This window comes from Lathamus discolor, chromosome 6, assembly GCF_037157495.1.
Source record: "Lathamus discolor isolate bLatDis1 chromosome 6, bLatDis1.hap1, whole genome shotgun sequence".
NCBI classification, from domain to species: domain Eukaryota; kingdom Metazoa; phylum Chordata; class Aves; order Psittaciformes; family Psittacidae; genus Lathamus; species Lathamus discolor.
Genome location: NC_088889.1, coordinates 52,704,429 through 52,727,066, shown reverse-complemented (window position 1 = coordinate 52,727,066; position 22,638 = coordinate 52,704,429). Strand labels below are relative to the sequence as shown.

Sequence of the window (22,638 nt, the reverse complement as noted above, 5' to 3'; positions counted from 1 at the left end):
ACAAAGGGAACAAAATGGAAAAATTCAATTTAGAGCAACAGAGAGTAACTAAGATTTGCTATTTTGCTTCTGGACTTGAATTTATAATGTACAGAGTGTTCTTGTGAAATAAGTAAGAGTGTAGGTTGCTTGGCACCGCAGAAGAATGCCCTGCTCCTTACCGGACTGACCTAAATTTAAAGGTTGAATATTGGTGGCATACCCAGCATGCTTATAAATATACACATCACACAACTTTATATACTCAGTCTTATCCTACTTGTCTATCAGTTTTGAGAAATGCCTTTTGCTGAGTAAAAACTGGTATTAAGGGAGAGGGCAGAAAAGTCAGTAGGATATAACACTGGAAATAAAAAAAACACCTGAGTAATAAAAAAAAAAAAATGCCTGGTCTGATCTCAGAGTTGACTCTGTTTTGAGCAGGAGACCTTCTTAAGTCCTTTGCAACCTCAGCTGATGTTTCTATGATATCAAATAGACATCAGGACATGGAGCAGACACTTAGTCAAGAGCCTGGGATATCCCCAAGGAAAGCATGCCTGAAAATAACTTACCCAAACCACAACTCCTATCAGTATGTAAAAGAACTAGGAGACACTTTCTGGTATCATTCAATATCTGTATTTTCGGACCCGTGGTAGAATTTCACGAATCTGCCTAGTTGTCAAACAGTTATCATTTATAGCTGCTGACAAAATTTAACATAGTCACATTCTATTTCTTGCTTTATAAAGGACCAGATTTAAAAAAAACAACCCAACAAACACAAATCACTTGGAAATCTGGCCTTCTAGGAGGGAAAATGAAGGTGTGCTGTCTGAGAAGCTGACCTTAATGACTTACTTAGCAGGCTGTAACAATGCATTTAACTTTGAAGTTGGTTATAAGAGATGATTCATAGAGTTTGCACACATCACTACATCATATTTCAAGCCACACGTGGGGTATGCAGAGGATCACCAATATACACAGTAATGCACTACACTGCAATATAAACCCAGAAGAGTATAAACAGCTAAATGCATGAAACTGATACAGTAACATGGATGCTTGAAATCACCCTGAGATGGATACCAGTGTCTGATGCATGCTAATGTACTGCACTTGCTCTGTGTACACCTGTACGGTTAAAAGGATTATGGGTTTTTTTGGGAAGAAATTAATTGCAGCTTCATAGAGACTAAAAAGAAGTGCAGTAATTTGTGGAAAACAATATAAATTCAACAAATGATAGAAGAAATTAAGTCTCCTCTTCACTGTATTGAAAAAAACTTATGTTATTAACTACCTTGAATTGAAAAATCTCTCAAACTTTACTGGGCTGACTTTTTCTTCATTGGTACTTCTAGATAGTGAAAATAAAGACTTATAAAGGAAAAAAATTACAATTTCCCTCTGCTTTCCTAGATTGTAAATACATCACATCTGCAACAACTGATACACTGGCCATCAGAGGAAATTACCCTCCTTTCTGCCATGTAGCATGGAAGAGGAGATTTAAAGTAACAAATGCAGATGTGAGACAGGATTTTTATCTGACTGAAGTGGTGAAGGACATAATCAGCTGAGGAGATCCAGTTTGTTGCCCAGACAGACTGGTTACTTTGACAAAGCAGTAAATTACTGTCTTGATACTGCACCAGCTGTGTGCTCTAACTGCAGTGATATTCCAAGCACTGGTAACCTGGAGATGCTGCCAAGAAGGCTGAAACCTTTTCTTATTTTGGAGAGTATTATCTATTAGAAATTCAGACAGAGTCCAGTAGAGGTCTGAATAAACAGGCCATGTAAATTAAGTCCACAGAGTATGCACTTGAAGCAGCAGAGACCCTGCCCAGTAACATATGGCACAAGGAGTCTTAGAACTGACCAGTGAGCAATGCCTTGAAGAGGCAGCTGGGGTGACTTACCGAGAGGAAAGCGTGGACAATATCAGCCTTAATGGAGCTTAGCGGTTTGTCCTTAATGACCACAAAAATCTGTTCTTCTTTCTCCAAGTTGATGAAGTTACCGAACCAGGATTTTTTGGCAAGTCTGACGTGATGAAAAGAAATAGATGGTTTAGAATATTAAGCACTATTTCTCACATACCCCAGCTAGAAAAAAAATATTAAAAAAACCCACAAGGAAGTTTTGATAATGCTCCAGATGCGATACTATTACTACCAGCAAGTGGGAAACAGCCTCAGAGAACATCTAGAACATTTCACTTAGTGAAAACTCTTAAAATGATAAGACTACATAGTGTTAGCCTGGCAGTGTGTGTCCCCAACAATGACAAGTCAGGAGCAATGGTAACCCTTTTGATTGAGCCAATATTAATACTGCATATATAAAGTGCACATAAGCCAGGGACACATTTCTGGTTTGCCTGCAGGGATCTCTTAATTTCTGGTGCAGTATGTGGATGCTGGTAACAGGGGTTTAAGTTCCTTCCCACCCAATTTCAACCCCTCTTGTGTTCTAGGACTTGAAAAGTCCATTTTCTGAAGGTGTCGTATTGGGCTGATAGTGCAATCACAGGATTTCTTTTTAAAGAAAGCTGTAGATTTCAGTGGACCTCCAATCTGTCAGTGAGTGAAATCCATTCCTATGCAGAGGGCAGACAAAGGCTGTCCCATTCATTAGTCCCACTCAGGGTGTTTATATCATGAGTGAATTCTGGCCACCCTTCAAAGGAATGAATTTTCAGTACTAAGAGAGAAGATATTAAGACCATGCAAAATACAGTTCAGGCTTTCCGCTGACAGCAGCCCAACTTTGCAGTTCCTTTCAGCATCAGATGGAGGTTTCATCATAAAATGAAATTGCTGGTTTTTTTCACACTGATCATATCAGCAAATGTTTGATTTTGCTTCTTGTTTCACCATCTCAATGCCCTTTGTTGACATTCCCTTTTAAGTTAAATAGGCTAATGGAAAAATGAAGGGACGTGAATGTTATTGGGGGGCACTACCCAGAACTTTAAGGTAGAAACTCTGACAGATGTGGTTTTGAGCAGAGAAAAGTTGCTGTCAGCCATGAGATACAGTCAAAGAATTGCTGGACCAACCTAAACCCAGGGAAAATTCCACTGTAATCAGCCATATTCTCGTAGGGAATAATTTAGTGTGAAAATGTCAGAAATTATAAAACCTGCCACTACGAGACTGCAGGTTTTTTCCTCCACAGGATACTTTATAATGCCATGACAAGTCCAGTTTGCAGTATGGCAAGCAACAGGCTTTTATTTGTTTTGGCGGACATCCACCACTCAGTGGAAGGAGACAACTTCTCCAGACAAGAAGAGCCATCTGCAAAAAGATTAGTATACATCAGCTTTCCAGCACAGCAATAAACAGCTGGAGAGAGTTATTAGTAGATTCACTTTCTGCAGTAAAGACTCAGACTGATGCAGAATGAGGAAGGGCAGAGACTAGGAGAGAGAGGAACAAACTAGGAAACTAATTTGAAGTCTAGACCCTGCGGATAAAGAACAAAGCTTGACCTCAGCAGCATCCAACAATTTGCACTCATCCCCAGTTCCAGAATGCTCCATGAATCACACAACTGTCGTCTCACTGCCCATTTCATGCACACAGCAGAAAGACCACAACTGGAAAACCACTCAGCTGAGTAAATAATCATTTGCTTCTACTTACTGTGGGCAACCAAAAATAAGAGTACAGAAAGAGTCACTTGCAATTTGGTAAACCAGTGCCCCCCACTCAATTAAAGTGGGCTGGAAAACTGTCACTCCCTAAAATATTCATAGGCAGCTGTAACCAAGCCAGTGAGCCAGAGATTAGCATAGGGAGCAGTAAAGAGAAAGGGCCTCTCATTTAAATGGGTCGTTAAGGAGCCAGGGTTAGAGTGTGAAAGGAAATTACATACTAATTAGCTCATGTGTCTCACATGCACCACAACAACTCTGCAAGCCTCTGGAGAGCTGGGGCAATAGCTCCCTGCATTAAAGGGTCTATGCTCATTAGTGAATTAGCACCTGGTTATCCATCTAAACCGGCTGGTTGTTTTAGGCTTGTATGTATCATAATCTGATCCAGGACTGGCTATAAGGACTCCAGGGGCCCAGCGTATGCCACATATGGAAGCTGGGCCTGAAAAAAGTGGGCATATTTAATTGCAGGTCTGCTATGTTAAAATACGGCTTTTCATTTTTGTATTTTCATTAATGGCCCTTCATTTATAGGTCTCTTAAAAAGCACAGGTTAAAAGGGCTCCAGAAGATGGGGGGGTTCTCTCATTCAGCGCTTGGAAACTTGGTCTGGAGTCTCCAGAGTCCAGCTGGGCTCTTTTCTTTGGCAAGGTTATCACCAGTAATACTGACTCTGGAAGATTCACCGATAGCCTGGGCTATGCTCCAACTTGTAAATCACTGGAATTCACAAAATAATTTTGCCGGTGGCCTCTCCTGTTTCTGGAATGAATAGAATCAAGACATAGCACACATGCACTGGCTTTTCTCCCCATAATCAGCAAAACTAGCTGTGTTTATACACCTGGGTAACAGGTGTATAAGCACAACTGAAGAAGAGGAGGCAGTTTTGGAGTAAAACAACACAATAAAGCTTTCTCTTCTCTTAGAAGGTGTTAACTGCTGCTAACTTGGGTTAAAATGTGTATAAATCCAGGATCTTCAGCACCTGGAATGAGATGCTTTAGCATCTCACAAGATCAGGTTGTAAGTAGTACAAAATGTACTTAAAATTAACAAATGCATGAATCTGTAACCTCCAGAGGTTTACCTGCTTGGCATGAATAACAGTATTTCTACTCAAGCAAATGGAGCTTTGCAGGTTTAAAGCAGCTGGATCTATGTCTCTTTAAAGGGCATCCCTAACATATTTTCTAGGACTTTCTCACATGAGAAAGAATAGTATTACTCAGACATGTCAAAGTGTATTACCTAATCTTCAGGTTTGTTAAATGAATGGCAGCCATTGCTGTACCAGAGCAAGGACCTTATTTATCGCTTAACCCATGAGGTCAATATGGCTCTTGATAAGGATATCTTATTTCTTACAGAAAGAAAGGAAGTACTATTAAAAATAAGGCATGTGGAAGTGGGCACTGAGCAACAAGACATCTATCGTTAAAATATAATCCAGTTCATTATTTTTTATGACTTTTATTATGTTTACTGCAGGGTGCAGCCCAACTGAACTCATTAATTTGGCAATTATACAGAAAGAGAAAAAAAAGGCCTTAGGCTTTGACTTGCATCCAAACTGCCTCAAATGACAGGCACTGCTTCTCTATACCAGCTTTTAAAGAGTGAGTGGGAAGCAGAAAAGGCAATAAATTAACAGAAAATCTTCCACCAACATACATGCGTGAAGAGGAGAAATTTAATTCTGAAGGTTTTCTGCTTTAATGGCCTTAAGAACATCTGAGATGAGAGTATCATATATTTCTTTGATAAAGATGCATTAATTTTATGAAATTCACTCATGCATTTCTATTGGTAAATGCTCCAAAGCGTTGAAAATACAATTTATTGCATTTTCCATCAGTGATTTCTTTTACTAACATTTACTATTCCCTACTTCTCCCTCTCCTCAAGTCTTTATCCCTCTCTATTCTGCAGCATTAGATATGCAGCATAAGAGTGCCTATCTTATACCGGATAAATGCCAGGTCTGGGGGAAATTCTTAAGGCAGTGCCATTGTCGGCAATTGTAAAATTTTGGGCCCGAAATTTCCATCTACAACTCATGAATATTTCACACGGGTATTTTAACAAAAGGCCGAATTGCCTTGGTTGGCTGGGTAAGTGTATGGGCACTGGGTGTACAAACACAAGCTGTGAAAATAAAAAGGAATAATTTGGCATCTGTTGCATGTATTAGGAAGTGTTTGGAGCAGCACTCTCTGGCAGGGACTTCCAAACCTGCTATGCAGTGACGCACATTTGTGCAATGAAATGGTTGAAATGCACGCTGACTTTTAGGAATGAGTCTGGTGAATATGAAACAGCTTCTGCATGTCCCAGTGCTGCTGCCTAGAATTAACACTGCATTTACTATCACAGCCAAAGATTCCTCTGAATTATCTTAGCAGAGGCTTCTGCATGTTATCCTGAAGGATGCAAAGCCTCCTGTACTAACAGGAAGACCTTTTACTGTATAGTTAGTGCCAGTATAAACCACTGATTAACCTCTCCACTCCTCAAGAGTGATCTGCTTGACAACCAAATGAAAGAAGAGAGAAAGAACATTACGTATCTAGTAAATTCAGCAAGCTATGAGGTAATTACTGGGAGATCGTGTCATCAAATGTTGACCCCACTGAGGTACGGATCTTATCCTGGGTCCTTGGCAGAAGAACAATTTCACATCTCTATCACTCTCACAGGACAACAGACTACAGTCAGACACTGATCCACAACAGAAATATGTCACCCTATGACATTCAGGCAAGCAAATGACATTGGTATTTGGTAGAAAGAAAGTAGTGTAATGGCAAAGTACTTACTCTGGGGATGATTCCGGGGTTAAATTAGACATCTCCTCTGGTGTAGGTACTGCACGCACAGCCAAAGAGAGGGAAGGAGAAAAGAAATGGATGATTCAGTACACCTTCAATTTTCTGCTTGTATACCAATGAAACAATTCTGACATTACACCCTCTTGCTTTTGCCTACCACCTCTGCAGACTAGTTCAGACATTCAGACAGTGGTCATATGTCTTTGGGTCACTATCTAATCAAGAGCTGCCTTTCAAGGCTCACTGTACCCTTCCTTACATCATTATGTAATTCTGCACTGGCTTCAATGGTTTCTGGTTTAGACCGAAACACCATGCCAATCTGATCTCTTTACAATTGCTTCAAAACCTAGCTGGATGCAGCTCAGACACTGCTGCAATTCTCTGCAGTTCTCTGGCCATTTCAGAAACAATGTCCCTGACCACGACAGTTCAAATTCAGCTTTTCATGGCTGTAATCCTCCTTTCCCAGGGGATCACATTCCAGTACGCTGTAAAAAACCACAGGGTGTCGGGATAGCTGCTGCTGACATCTGAGGATAATGCATGTGACTTTGGGTGCCCTTTGCCTGAATGCAAAAAGCCACCTGGAGCTTGAAGCAGAAAATTTTGCACATCTCAACACTCTAGAGACTCTGAAAACTGAAAGAGGCCAGCAGATATGAGATCAGTGATTCAATTAAGGAGATTTTTACACCAATTACCAAAGGAGGTAAAAAAAGCATCAACCAAGATCAAACAAGCTGTGCTTCAGAAGAGCCCATTTCATCCTATTGCCACTGGCTATCCTTTTTCAGCAAGAAGGCTCAGCCTGTGGCTAAGAAGAGGCAGCAGAACACAGCCATAGGGGAAATGGCAGAACTCTAGGTTCACTGACAAAACAAGTGGAGAAGCTGAAGACAAAATTTTCTTGTGTTCTAAGAACCACGAGAGGGCTAGGAAGAGCTGTATAGCTAGAGTTTGAAGAGGGCTCAGGAGATGGTGTTGGAGCAGATGCAATGGCATGTCAGAGCCTGCTTACACATGCCTTGGGCATGGGGCTGGCTGATGCTATTACTCTCATTTTCAATGCCAATATTATACAGTCCCCAATACATGAAATCTGCAGCGCCACAGAGAGACTTGCTGCCGAATGTCTGCCCAAATCAGAACCACCTGTGTGTTTGGGTGAGTACTCACCTTGCAATTTCCGGCGATGGAAGCGAGGAGACCCCAGGAAACTATTCTTGATTGAGTTGAGCCGTGTCCTCCATGGCATTCCTCCAATGCTGGGGCTGGATGGTGGTGTTGGATTGGGTGTGCCTGCTGGGCTCTCCTTTGGCGTATGGACAGGTGTCCCCTTGGGGGTAGGGAGGGGACTTCCCCTTGGAGAGGGGTGAGGGGTGACCTGTATGATGGGGATAGATTTGGTGCTTGGGTCAGTACTAGAAGGGAGCAATCTAACAGGAGACATAGGGTTGGTCTGCACTTTAGGAACAGCCAGCTGTGGGTTAAAGCCGGCAGCAGGAGGGCGGCCCTGAGCATTCTGCACAGGGGTGTTCTGGGAAGAGGGGGCACTGGTATTGCTGGTAGGGAGTGGGTTGGATTTAGTAGACTGGAGTGGTTTTTCGGCCAATTTGCTCTTGGATGGCAAAGTCTGCGTCTTTGGGTTGGGCTGAAGTGCTGGCTTTGGTTGGAGTACATGTCCAGGCCTGGAGGCGTTCCTACAAGCATCAGGGTCCAAGGAGACTTGGGGTCGGGGACAGAAAGGGAGGTCGGAGGTCTGAGGGGGGATGAAGAACTTTCTGATAGGCTACGAGACAGACGCAGAGTGTCCATGCACATCAAAAACAGTGAAATACGCATAGAGCGGGCGAGCAGAGAAAGTCAGAATAAAATCCATTCGAGTCACAAAGATGCACCATGTCACAAGGAGACACAAGAGATGGAGGTGAAGGGGTAGTGGGGGGCGGGAGGGGGGTGGGGGATTTTGCAAAGAAACGAAAACAAACAAAAAACAAAAAAAAGACATGCAGTTAGCTGGGAACACAGCATAATCAACAACAGCAGCAGCGGCAGCAGCAAGAACAACAGTGTCATAACAGGCTTCATCATATTAACCAACCACGTGTCAGCAAACAACAGAAAGAAAAGTATAACAAAGAAAAAAAAACCAAAACAAACCAACAAAAACCAACAAAAAAAAAAAAAAAACCAAAAACCAACAACAACAACAACAAAAAAACCAAACCCAAAAAAAGAAAGAAAGTCATCAAGAAAAAAGAAGAGAGAAATGCCATCTCTCCAGGATTGTTCTGATTGCCCTGCAGTGAGAGAAGCAAGATGCTGTAGGGAGGTGAGGAAGGGGAAGAAAAGCCACTGAAGCCACAGACAAATTGAGATGTGCCAAGAATGGGACCACCTCTTTCAGCTCCAAGTGCGCATATGCAAACCCAGAAGAGAGATGAAACTCAAAACAGGTGTGTGATACATACGGAGTGGTAGGCGATACACACACGTTACTGCACACACCAGTCAGAACCTCTTTCCTTCCTCTTTACCCGACTCTGCCTAATGCACACCCCTGTTGCAGCCACCCATTGCAGAAAGGGGTTGGAAAGTGGGCATTGACTCTTCTGCCCTGACCTGGAAGGTTAAACTGCTCAGCATTCACTTGGAGGCTTCAGAACACACACCTTCACGAGAAACATGCAACTCAGACTGGTGTTTGATTTGTAAACAGCTATAGCAAAAACTTCAGAGAGGCCTGGCAAATTTGTTTATCTGGGAAGAAATGATACTTCCCATCAGACTTTATGCTTCTCCTGCAGCATTCCTCATTGCACTGAAGGACAGTTTGGTAATCTGAATTTCCATCATAAAGTCACAGCAATATTTGCCATTAAGTCCCAATTCTATGGAGGGGGTGGGGTTTTGTAAGACATGGTTTAAAAAGAAAAAGACAATCCAAGTTCATAATCCATTGCTGAATTATCAAAATGGGATTATGAATTACATTTTTTTCCCAAAAAATAACATTTAGCATGTTAGAGGCATTTTGGGAAACTATTCATATGCTGACAGCAAACAACAATACACAAACTTGGGAGGATAGACACCTTTAAAAGGGATATTAGCAAGCTAAAAATCACATTTTAAACAAAACAAATGTCTTTACAAAACATCACTGTTAACACCTTAGATTATAAGTACTGGCAGCATTGTAAAAATAGAAATCACGACTCAAGATCTTTAGCTTTGGTCTACACTCAGATTCTGATTTCTAGACATGATTAGCTATTATGAGTTATCACCATAATATTATTACTATTATCATTAATTCTTAAGACATAAAAGCTGTAATCAAGCACTGTCCAGACATTTTATGTACACATAACCATGCCTCAAATCTCAGTCCCAGGTAAGCACGCTCGCTGGTGAGTTTACTTTCCAGGTTTGATGGATTAGCACAATGTTGCCGCATTTTAAAAATGCAGAAATGTATTTAAGACTTAATTTCTAAACCGGTTTGCATCAAAGTTTTGTAATTACTTCAAAGAACTTGGGGCTAGGCCACCAAAATGAAAAGAAAATCACTATATCAACACATCTGTATTATTACTAGGATTGTAAAGTTAACTGGATTCTGCCATGTTGGTAAATTCTGATCACCAGTGAAAAAAGAAGCGGAAAAGATGAGGAAAGTGGTTAATCTATGGAAGTCACTATCAGCATCTGATAGCGCCAAAGGATACAAGTTAGACAGCTTGACTGCAAATGTTTCCTTGCCATTTTTGTATCTTATGTGTATGATGGTTTGAGAAACAAATTTGAAAGAAAAACTCAAATTCAACTCCCACTTAAGCCATTTATAATTTGAAGGGACACCCTTAACTACCACATTTTTAGTAATGAAAAAAAGCAGAAAAATATACAGAAGTCTGAATTTCAGCTGGTGCAATGGGGAACACTATCACAAGATCTTGTGAGATTTAAGAACTTTTAGTTGCTGTTGCATTCAGTTCCTCGTAGAACTGAACCTAAGCAGTGCGTATAGCGAAATGTGTATTTGCTTTTCAAAGTAAGTTCTCTTTCAATAATCTAAGGTGCTATTAGAAACATAGGTAAGGACATTAAAAAAAAAATCAAGACAAAAAAAAAAAACAAACAACCCACAACAATTTTTATTCCATAATTTCCTTTTAAGCCTCAAATTTGACCTGCCTTAATATTATTATGACCTGCTGAAAATGCCATCTGGTTGCTAAATCCCTTTGAAGACTATATGATCAACTACCTGTTAAGTAAAAATGGTAAGATATAGCAACTATGGAACAGATTTTGCCATCCTTATTTTTGATGTAGTCCTACTGAGATGTCAGAAATTGATCCCAAGAGATCAATTAATGGGATCAAGTTTTAGGCTTGCTGCACTGGATGCTTATTTTGTGCACAAACTGTTTCCATTGCTCTTTTTCAGTACATTTTGCAGTGGCATAAGAATTCTCAGACCTCTCCTTCATTCTACTGACATCCAGGAGTCCCAGTGCAGAAGCAAGGAAACAGATCTTCACTGTTTTCTGGCATGTTAAAGACACAGAGGAGATCACAAACACATTTATGCCAGTTGCAAAATAGGGCAACAATTGACAGGAATCCAGAATATATTTTAGAAAATAGTTCAAGCAAGCAAGGAATTTTTACTAGCCTATAAATTTAGACCTGAAAGTGTGTCTTTATGCCTAAGAATTACACACGATGTTACTGGAGAATTACAATTTTAAATGCTTGGAATACTGATGCTATCTTCATATACCTAAGAGTAGATCCGTAGGTATATCCACAGCCTAACACAGGAGGGGATAGCATCTTCTCATGAAGTCATGAAAGGTATGTGGAAATTTTCCTAAGACACTGGGCCAGGCAATTAGGAAACATGGATCACCATAGCCCTACAGACTTCTTCATGAGGTCTAGACTTTTGTAAGGACTGCAGTCTTGAAGTGACTAAGCTGACCTTGTCAGACACTAGGAATACTCACTCTTATCCCTAAAGAAGTTACCAAGAGAGGAAGGCCTCTGTCATTGCACTTAAAAACTGTATTAACTTTGCAGCAGATATTCCATTAAGCATGTTTTGTGCCAGCTGAGTATCAGTATTAGTTGAGGACTGATATTTAGTTGACTGCATGTTGAATAAGCACATATGACTGTAACATTTATAGGGGTTTGAGTTCTTGTCTTAATTAGTCAACTTACTTTCCTTTTAACTTTGCTAGTCCTCAAATTTGTGTAATTTATTTTTTCTGACCTTCTAATACAAACTATTCTGAGGCAAACAGAATGCAGCTCGCTGTAACTGGCATGGTTTGGTGCTCTACTGTGATCTGATTGAAGGTAGCTGTGAAATGGTTCCTGATATTTGGTCTGAAACCATGCCATATACAGACCTCAGCTGGATATGGCAATGTTCAGTAATAGCAACATAATTCTATGTGCTTGAGACTGAAAAGGGCAGGGGCACACTGAAATCCCTGCTAACAGTGCAGGGAGTATGTATGAGAAATTATCTGCTTGCATTTGTAATTAACATTTCCCTCGCTACCCATGAAAATTTACAAGCTGCCACGAAAAAACAAAACATCCCAGCTAAGAGCCACAGCTCTGGAGCAACAGATGTTGAAAAGCATCAAGCATGTGTGAGTGAACTGGACCAACAGATCTTGAAGCAGCACCACTTACCCTTGGACTGCTGAGAGGACTGGTGGAGAGCCCAGATGATGCTCCGCTGATTGACCGAGACCTGAATGGACACAATAAGGAAAAGAGCCCTCAGAAAACTTGGACAAGTAATAACCCTGAACACCAGCCACCATAGGCACAGGCATGAAGTGAGGAGGAGAGAGGCTGTCACTGGAAAAGCACATGACTCCTTCCGTTCACTGCTCTTACATTTTTTAGTTGTCCCACCCACAAAACAAAGAAATGCTGTTGCTCAGGGAGGATACTATGATCCATTTTCATTAAGGGAATTGCTACCTTCTTTTTAGTCATCAAGCCCCTGGAAGCTACTACGTCTGACCTGTGCAAGCTGAACTGCTGAATTCAAAAGGGACTGTCAAGACATTCGTGTTGGAGCTGAGAATTCTCCTTCTGTGCAGTGCTGGTGGACACAGAATAACACGTCCTCTATCATGAGCAACATGGAAAAGCACCACATGTCCAAGGCACAAAGGCAGGGGATTCTTCCAGATACTAAGAAAAAAACCCAAGTCTCCATGACCCAAGCACACAATTGTTTCCTATGTGATGACTACCCACTGAAATCAAAGCTCACATTGGCTTAACCCTTTCCAGTTTTTCAGTGATGGATTAAACATCTGGACTCTCCAGTAAAGGATGTGGTTGTATGAAACAAGCCAGGTCTTCTCTATGGATAATGAGTTCTGCTATTGCTGAGGACTTTACTAATATCAAGATAACAGCCCCGGTGCCCTCAAAAAGGGCCAGTCAAGGGAGATTAATTTGTCCTTCTACATGCTGACAAGGTCACCTATACTGTGATGCCCTTATGCTCTCCAGCAAAGGCAACCTATGAAAAATGTCAGGTGTAGACAATAAAACATACAAATGTGCTATGTTAAATGTGCTGAAAGGGCAGACAGGCCAAATGCACAAACATTTTAGCAGCAGTGGTTTCTAGGAGGAGGGCTGCCCAGCAGAAAAAATACCCCTCTATGTGACTGTAAATGAGTAAACCACAGAGGCAGCTGCTTTCTATCCTTTCTAAATAGAGTTATATTGAAGACTGAAACATCTTATAGGAAAGGACTTGGCTAAGTCTAGTTGTTCAACAGCCACCATGCAACATGTTAATACAGCAAACCTACCAAAGTTTCACCTATGGTAAGAGCCGTGAAAGAAATTACTTGCCTTTGTGTAACAAACATGAAAAGGTGAAATCCTGTAGATGCTTGGAAAACAGTGCACATGTGTATGTGTAGAGATACGTATCTGCATGTGTGCACACACACATATATTTAAAAAGCACGTAGGTCAGATAGTTAGTACCAGGTTATACATAAGAGAATATAAAACAAAAACCAAAAGAAGTTCCTGAAATGGTGTCACAGACATGCTACTAAATAAATTTTAGTAGTAGAATTATTAAAAAATATGTGAGCTATGAAAGAGGAAATACTTCCAAGGGAAGAGTAAGTTACAACTGAACACAATGGCAGGTCCTGTTCTCTGGATTTGTATCCTCTGCAGAAACTACTCACTGATGGTTTTCTATATATCTCATTGCAGTTTGTCCATCACAGCAAGTAGGTGAAACCCAGAAGCCCAGTCTCAGCATGCTTTCTTTTTGCAGATTAAATCTGTATTTGCCCTGTGAAATCAGTGGCACTTTGCAGAAACTCCTCACTTCTATTTTTCTTTGTACCCTGCTGCAGCCTGCCCATCATAGTGCAAAAGTCAAGAACTGGAAGCTCAGCCTTGGCACTCTTTTGCGTTAGATTAAACCTAAATTTGTCCCATCACAATCTGGGGCACTCATAAAGGCTTATGCAAAGTAATTTTAACAGGAGAACTGTCTGGTCCACTTTTGAAAGGCTATTTTATGAACCTCTCCTATGACTGAAGTAGCTGAGTGCAACACAGATGTGTTGTGCATATAGGAAGTCCGTTGAGCTAAAATCTGCCTTGTATGAGTCATCAGGAAAAGCTTCTTCCAAACCATAAATTACAAGAGGAGCCTAAAGATCATCTTGGACAAATGTAAAAGGCATTTAGGTGCCCAGAGATGCAGTTAAACACTTACTTAGGAGTTAAACTCCCACTAGGAGATGTTCCCACCAACTCTTAATTGCGGTGGGAGAGTCCTCTCTGACACTCACCTGAGTTCCAGGACACTTGATTAAAAGCTCCAATCTGCTATTTCCTTTTTGCAATCAGGTGTTTCCAATAGTCCTGAATCCTCCCCTCCCAACCCCTTGGCCTCCTATTTTTTTATAAAAAATATCACAAACATGGAGGGCAAAACATGGCAGGCCCCACCTCCCAACTCCCAGTTCCTTATTGGAAGCAATATTTGAAAAAGAGTTGTTGTGTACTGTGTTTTCATCCAGCCTAGGTGCCTGAGGTAGGGGACAGAAGAGAGAGTTAGTATGAAATCCGCCTGGAAATGCATTCAGTATCCACATGATTGCTATCAAACAAGCTTTATTTCTGCTGCTGATTTTCATGCAAAATACGTAAGAAGTAAGGTAGGCCCTATAGCAAGTTTTAGTTTGTCCACACTGGAAATTGTATATAGGAGCAGTGGAAATAGTTTAAAGAATACTGGGTCAATTTTAAGTGCTGGGATGAAAAGAGGAATGTACATTTTCAAAGCTTTTCCCCTTTACCAGACAGTGCTGGTATGGGTTATGATGCCAGACTGAGGAGATCTTCCTTGTATCTTCTTCAATTGAATAAATCTCCCGTAATTTACCTTTACATATGAATCATAGTTCCATGGCTGGATATAAAAGCTCAGTACAGTGGCAGGTTCTATACTCCAGTACAAAAATGCTAAGAAGCACAAATGACAGATTTGTCCCTCCCATCAAGATCATCTCAGCTGGGAAATGCTAGAATTCCGTTTTTTTAAAAAAACACCACATGCACTGCTCCTGTATCTCAGAGTGGACAGAACTGGGACAGGGCCAAAAGAAAGGAATGAAAACGCTGCATTATGCTGAAATGCTGTAATGAAAGAACAGAGAGAATTTATAAAGTTTTAGCCCTCTCACCAGAAAATGAAAGCATGAGGCCCTACAGGCAGGACATTAGTATGGCAGACCCTGGATGATCTATGGATGGAAAAAGGAGAAAAAATATGACATCATCTTATCTCTATGGTTATGAACTACATTTATTTGGTGGGAAATACCTATTAGCAAGTAACTTCCTAAAAGTCTCTACAGGCATTATATGTCATTGGAAGTATTAAATTTATAATTATTCCAATAAATAAAACAAGCTAGGAAACTACAAACATAATGTGTGACTCATTTTGTTGTGATTTGCACTGCTGTATGCTCGGGCACTAACTCAATGGAAACCATCAAAAAGGTGTTGGAAATACAAACAGAAAAGTTAACGCAGTTGCTCAGATAAAGAGCATTCCCTCAAACACAGCTCTCAGATTTAGAGACCCAGAAGAGACTCTTTAGTCCCTTCCAAAGTGACATAGTTGTTTTGCCAAGCCTGGAGGGATGAATTAAAAAAACCCCACAAACAAAAGCATAAGGGAATTAGTCCTAACATTTAGAAGGAGGAAGATGTAGAGGGCACTCTAAACGCAAGGTGGGCACTGAGACCATTGCAGGCTATTCATCCTATCTCATAGATGGACAATAATCTGGAGACATCTGAGCTATGAGAGTCCAAGGACTGAAACAAAATGTGCATGCGTGGGGTGTAGTTTGTAGGTATGATGACTGCATACCTTATTCAATCTATTTGATACTTCAACATATCCAAGTTAAAAGGTCCATTGTTTTAAAGTAACTTTTTTTACTCATTTTAGCCAGCTGCTGTCAAAGGGAAAGCCACATGAAGCACAATCCATGTTAGACCAGTGGTCTCTAAATGGTGAAACTGAGGAGCTAGAATCCAGTTTACAGCTGGTTTCAGAGACCTAAAGAATTTCTTGAGAGCTGTAAGAGGTGAAGTGCTGAAGCCTCACACTGCTGAGGTGTAGGCAGAGAAGTATAAGAAAAAAAGTGCAGCTGACCTGGTAAACATACTACACATACAGCACATGTACAGAACACCTCTATATAGCTCTTCACTCAGATTAATTTTCAAGTGCTTTAAACAATGCATCTGCTAGCACACACCAGTAGTGTATAAAGGCTTCACAGCCAACACTAAACATTTGGGTCAGATTCAGCATTTGTTTCTTCTTTGAATAACCATCTCACAGAAATCTTTCTTATAATCAAACGGGAGTTCGGTACCTTGTTGCAGTCCCAGCAGAACTTGCTTTTATAGCACAGTTTTACCAGGATGCTGAATACAGCCTCTTAGCTGGTCAAGCTGGAGCCATGCTTCCAAGAAGGGGAGCCTGCAGCATGCATGCAGCGTGCAGTAATGCATTAGACTTGTGTCCCTGGGTGAAATGCCTTAGAAATTTTGAATTGGTTTGATTCCATGTGTAGTTTTGGAAGTCATTCTCAACCTCTTGCTTGCTTCAAGTATAAATTGGGTGGAATTTGATACTCTTCTTTGCTTGCTTACTCAAATAAACCAAAAAAATTCTGAAGTATATTTCAGGGTATGAGACCCCTGAAAATGACCTGAATTAATATGCAATAGGTGAGCAGTCAGGCACTGTGTGTTACAAAATTTCATCACTACTACTCTTGGGTGTCTAAAAGATACAAACTGTGCTTCCTTGCTCCTTGATCTAGGGAATATGAATAGAATATCTGTGAATCTCCTGTCTTACAGTCCCAACCGTGCAAATAATATTGACTATAACAGCTCTGACTGGGAATCCTTAAGCTTACGTCAGGAGGTCTACTCAAGGTAATAACCGCTTGTAAGATGAAGCCTGGCAAAGAGTACGGAGAAAGGACCGCAGGTGTTGGTAACACACCTCTTCTTCCTTTCAGCACACACAGAGGGTGATGCTGAACAGCACCACCTTCCTCAGTTGGCCAATTATACTGAAGTTCCATTTATAAATGGTTTGGAAAGAATTAATAAATAGTAAAGCATGCTACAAACTGGTGTTAACAAGCTTTCTCAGTATGTACCCTCTAAATAAGCTTTTGCTGTAGTCTGTAGTGATCTATTAGAATGTTTTTATTAAATCATTTATTAATTAAATATTCTGCTTCTGTTAAGTATTTATAAATGGAACTTTAACTTGAAGCATGACTGCATTCCTAGTTGTATCTATAACCTCTATTGAAAATAAAGAGCTTTGAAGACATATCTGTCTATAGGACCACCTGTTCACCTCTTAAGAAAACATATACTAAAAAGAGAGGGGAATACCCAGCATTTTTTTTAATGACACGGACAGGATTCAGCTTCATCTTAAAAAAAAAAAAAAGGAAGAAAAAATGATAAATTAGGATCAAAATTAACTGAAGAGTACCAAACAGATACAAAAAGCGCTAAACAGAGAAGGGGGGGCTTAATTCTCAGAAGGTGTCCTGGTATGTGCACAAAGTCTGAGGATAGTTCTCTGTGCCCACAGACATTGAAACACAGAGACACAAAAGAGAACTGAAAAGAACCCAAAAGTAAATTATATGGAGTGTGACTCCAACATAAGGCATACAAGCACACACAAAAGCACCAAAAATGCTTCTTCCCACATCTCTCTCTCTCTCTCTCTCTCTCCCTGCTGTAAAGCTTCAATCACTGAAGGGTATAAGCCAGCATTGTATTTGTGAAGTGCAAATGAAACGTTTCTCTACAAGATACAACAGGTCCCGCAACAGGAAAAATCCAAAACTAGAGCTTACCCCAATGGATCAGCACTCGCCATCCTCGGAAAGGGAAAACGAAGAGAGAGGGAGAGAGAGAAAGAAAGAGAGAGGGATGTGGAGGCAGGTGGAAAGAAGAGTAGGAAAAGCAGAGTGAAATACTGTTAGGAGTACTGAACGGTCATAATTATTGCCACTGGTGCCTATGTCTTCAGAGACCAGGAACACTAGGGGGACAGTTGCATTTACCAGAAAATAACTTTTGTCCTGCTTACAATATTGCAGACACATCCAACTTTGGCACTGGGGGGTATGGAGAGGGACATACTAAGGCTGCAAAAAAAAGAAAATCCCAGCCAAATCCCAATTAAAGCAGTCAGCAGAGCAATGGGGTCCATACTTCATGATGCATTTCTTTTCTGCCTCTCAGATAAGGCAGAGTTATATCAGACTGTTATCAAGGAAATTGTTCTTTTTGTCCCCAGTTTGCTCAGTGTAGTGTCCCTCTGTCCCCCAAGCTGGCCTGGTAAGAAGTACTTCATTTTTTTTTTTTGCCACGAATGAACTGTGAAACATATTGGTTATTAAAGCATGCATTTCTGAGCCAGCTTGGGAGCCCAGGGTACAGGATTGTAGCTCAAGCTGTGAATCTGCTTTGATACTGGCTTATTAGTCATGATGGCCTTATAGTCAGGAATTCAGATCAGCTAGAACGTACCAGCTCAGCAACCCAGCACTTATCTCTGCGGATGCCATCTTATGCTCCAGGATCTCATTTTTCATTCTAAATAAATTCAGTCTCTGGGTCTTAAAGGTTGCAAAGAAAATCTTTCAAATGTGAATGGAGAATAAATCAATGCTGTGCTGAAAAGAGTCTGAAACAGCAGCTCTGAAAGCAGAATAAATCACTGGCATATTGACTTTGAAGCCTAGTGACAAAAACTTCAGTATTCTTAATTTTTCACTACTAACCAAAGCATTCAAGATCAAAAAGAATAGTCAGGTTATTAAGTTTTCAGGTGTGCAAGTAAACAAACTCAGGAAAGTGTCACCACCTTTTCACATTAACTTAGTTAGATTAGGAACAAATAAACAAAACAATCTGGTGTTATTAAGCCAAATTATTTTCAAGTCAGATGTAGCACTTTTTTTCCTCTCTGTCTCTCTCTCTCTCGTTCTCCCCATTTTCAATAACAGGCTCCCAAGCTGCCAAAGCTACCCCTGGCTGGGTGAGGAAAATCCATTCTCCACAAGACAGTCACCAACAGAAATGCCAAATTTAATATATGCCCAGTAGATTTCACAGTTTACTGCTCAGTGCAACTAGCCATGCTTCTGGTTACATCAACATTGCAAATGCTGGGCTGGGCGACGCAAGGCAATTTTGGGAAGAGTTAAAATTAAAACATAGAATAGAAAGAAAAAGCTGTTGTGCTACACGTTGATAGAGAAGTGGAAAGAAGCATTACAGTAAGTTCTTTTTCATGTGTTTGAGTGACACTCCATTTGTGTTTCAGCCTGGAGTGCAAATTTGGGAAACATCTAATTCATATATATACAAATACATGTATATGTATATATTTAGGGACAAACGCTGTCCTCAATTGTGCCTGTACAAATCTATCTACAGTGATGTAACTGAGAAGAGCAAATTGACACCCATTGCATACTGGAACATGTGTGTATATTTATACAGAAAATACACCCATATTCACACATGCAGAATATTAAAATGTAAATAGAATGGGTGCAAGAAGGTTGTTTCATTTTTCTTTCAAGTCATTTTCCCAACAGGGAAGGCACTAAAGAGGTTAACAAAGAGAATGAAAAGCAAATTAACAGTCAGGTAAAGGAAAAGGGAATGAGGTTTAAAAAAAATGAACAATCCCAGGACACAATAGACCCAGAAGCGCAGACATGTGCATTCCCTACAATACTGAAGCAAGTGAACTACGGAGCTGCAGCAACCCAGATACAGAAGAAGAGAAGCACTGAAAGAGGGGGTGAAAGAGAAAGTCAGAAAGAAAGAAAAAGAAAAAGAAAGGGACAGTGGCCTCAGCTACTAAGACAACCATGTGCATCTAGAGGGAAGGGACCCTTAAAGATGCAGTATTCCTTTAAAAAAGACATCATAAAGTTGGATAATTAAACACTGGCCAAAAATTTAATGGCCACCATGATTAGCTAACCCCATTTTGCTGGGGTTCTCTTTGCTGCCTATCAATTCCTTTTATGTGTCTGTGCACAGATCCAGAATCCAGGTCCTCTCGCTTTCCCACCACTGAGGTCCTTCATCTAACTCTTAGAAGTGGGAGGGAGGTAAGACCACAGAAAATGTGATCCTCCAAAAATGAGCTTGGTCCTTCAATAAGAAGGACCCTGGCTGATGCTCATTCAGTGCTCTAACCTCCTCCTGCTCTACTCTGAAATATATCACCTTTGAGAGGGAACACAAAATGCCCATGCGTATTTAAGAAATTCCCTCAGTGGTTACTGAAGGGTCATTTCTTCTGCTCTTAACACAGCTGTAGCAGTTGCTAGAGAAAGAGGAACAATGAATGGTGCTGGAAACTTCTGCTGAAAGACCCTTCTCCTGTCACAGACAAAATTTCTGCACTTCTCTTACAGGACCTGACTTTTAATTACTGTGGAAAAGCTCACCTTCAGAGTAGCTTCAGACTGACTTTTAATGCAAGAAATTCATGTTCAAGAACACAACTTTAAAGGGGAATCAGAGAAAGGAACAGGAATTCCCCTGTCTATAGTAACAGTCCAGGAAAGCCCAGTCACTAAAGACTGTATAACCACTACTTCTTCATGGCTGCAACAGTTAGAGGTTTCTAATAGTTCAGGTCCAGTGTTTGTTCCTGTCTTATGTTGGGTGCTTTATGGAACACATGAGGCACAACCTCTCCTGCAGATGCATGATGTTCTTCATTGTGGCAGGTTTGAGAGTTGAAATGCTGCCCACGCAGGACTGCCTCAGCCTGCAAAAGGCCAAAACAGGGGCTGTCCCTCACACATTAAGTCTCCTGAGGTTTAAAGGTCACACGTATCTTTAAATACAAAGATTTCTATTAAAAGGGAAAACAGAAAGAAGGATGGTTTGCCAAGTCCACAGGTTCCTTTAAAGAACCCACTGCTTCCCCCTTTTTGAATCATAGAGAACACTCTTAACCTTTGAGTTAGCTACTTGTTTGTCCAAAATGTATAAGGATTACATTTTGATGAAGAATTATCCAATTGAGATGCCAATTTTTAACATTAGAGAAAAATTCTTTTTTTCTAAGACTGGAATTTTAGGAATAAGATGTTCACTAAAAGCCTTCCCAAAAGTCTAAACTTTTTTTTTTTGTTCATGGATCCACATGAGTCCACTTAAACTCCCTAAATCTAGTGGCCTGCATGTCTTCCATTGTGCCTCTATTCACAGTTGGGAGTTATCCTTTTTGTTATTCTTCACCATCTGCCACTTGAACCGCTAGACTGGAATCATCCTCCAAAAACTATCTATGATCATCTTTTCCTCTTGTGTTCTCTGCTGCAGCAAGGGTAGTCTTAAGGAATTTGTCTCTTACCTGCAGGCACTTAATATTTTGCTCAGACAGGATTTCCAAAGTTTCCTACCATTGTTGTCACTAAATCAGTTGTGTTGCTATTTCTAGTGCTGGGGGTGGAGCACTGTGGGCTTTCCTAGTGTTTTATATTCCAAAGCAGTCTTAGCAAGTATGTCTTCTACCCTGGGCATGCTCACTCATGGCAGAACTGAACCAGAAGTAGCAGTAGGATGAAATTTTAGTGGAGAAAACACTGGTACAGTCACACTGTACTGTGTGTCACAGGCTGCATTGGGGATAGCCTCAAATGAATGGTACTGTACAAAAATATGTATAGTGTGGGGCTGTAAATATTCCACCTTCTTTCTTTCTCTCTAAAGAGAGAACAGCTATGTCCCCACACAGAGAAGGTAAGTACTGCATCTTTAAGGTCTCAGCAGTGAGGTAGAGGAGAGGAACATATTGTCAGTGTTTATACCTTTCTTCTTTGTTGAATTTGGGATTGGCTTCAGAGATATCCAGGCTTTTACTGAACATTGTTTTACTATGGCAGGAACAAAGCGAGAAAACAGAGTTACTAGTGTGGACATTTATAAAAGAGAGTCACCTGAAGCAATGCTGGACACCCAGCCCCCCAGCCCATCCTCCCCTTTTAAGCAATACTTTGAAAAACCTCTTTTACTTTCCAACTTGGCTCAAGCCAAGTTCATTATCTCCCCCTGACTTATGAGGTCTTAAGATGACTTCCCCCATACATACTTGTAATCCCTGCTCTCCTTTACCCAATTGAAAACACAAGTATCATCTACTTTATCACATTGTCCAGGGAAAACAGACCATGCCTGAAGGCCCAAATTGCAAAGCACTCATTACTCAGACTTTTCTAGAAGACCTCAACACTAAGCACAGTCTGGGAAAAGGTTAAAATCGGACCATAGAGCCTCTTAGAGAAATAGTAATCCATTTTGTATTCTCATATGTAGGGTCCATTACCACTTACTCCCAGCAATATTCCCTACACTCCCTGCATAGAGAAATGCCCTTCTTTATAATCTTGGGTCCAAATCCCTGAAGCTTAGAAGCAAAATTCCCTACACTTTGCTGAAGGGCAGCTCTCTGTAATG

At 40.7% G+C, this 22,638-nt stretch overlaps 1 protein-coding gene across 8 annotated transcripts in view; it reads right to left on the bottom strand.

Annotated features, from left to right (window-relative positions):
* BRSK2 (BR serine/threonine kinase 2) overlaps positions 1–22,638 on the bottom strand; it is a 321,762-nt gene that overhangs the window by 21,729 nt on the left and 277,395 nt on the right. For 4 of the 8 annotated variants that reach the window (XM_065682712.1, XM_065682709.1, XM_065682713.1 and 1 more), the window contains exons 14-18: positions 21,993–22,058; positions 12,208–12,268; positions 7,666–7,873; positions 6,475–6,523; positions 1,911–2,034 (exon numbers count right to left, since the gene is read on the bottom strand). In XM_065682712.1, coding sequence (XP_065538784.1) covers positions 1,911–2,034; positions 6,475–6,523; positions 7,666–7,873; positions 12,208–12,268; positions 21,993–22,058 — 508 coding nt within the window. Of the gene's footprint in view, positions 1–1,910; positions 2,035–6,474; positions 6,524–7,665; positions 8,279–12,207; positions 12,269–21,992; positions 22,059–22,638 lie in introns of all 8 variants that reach the window. The other 4 variants (XM_065682710.1, XM_065682711.1, XM_065682707.1 and 1 more) reach the window with 3 other exon arrangements.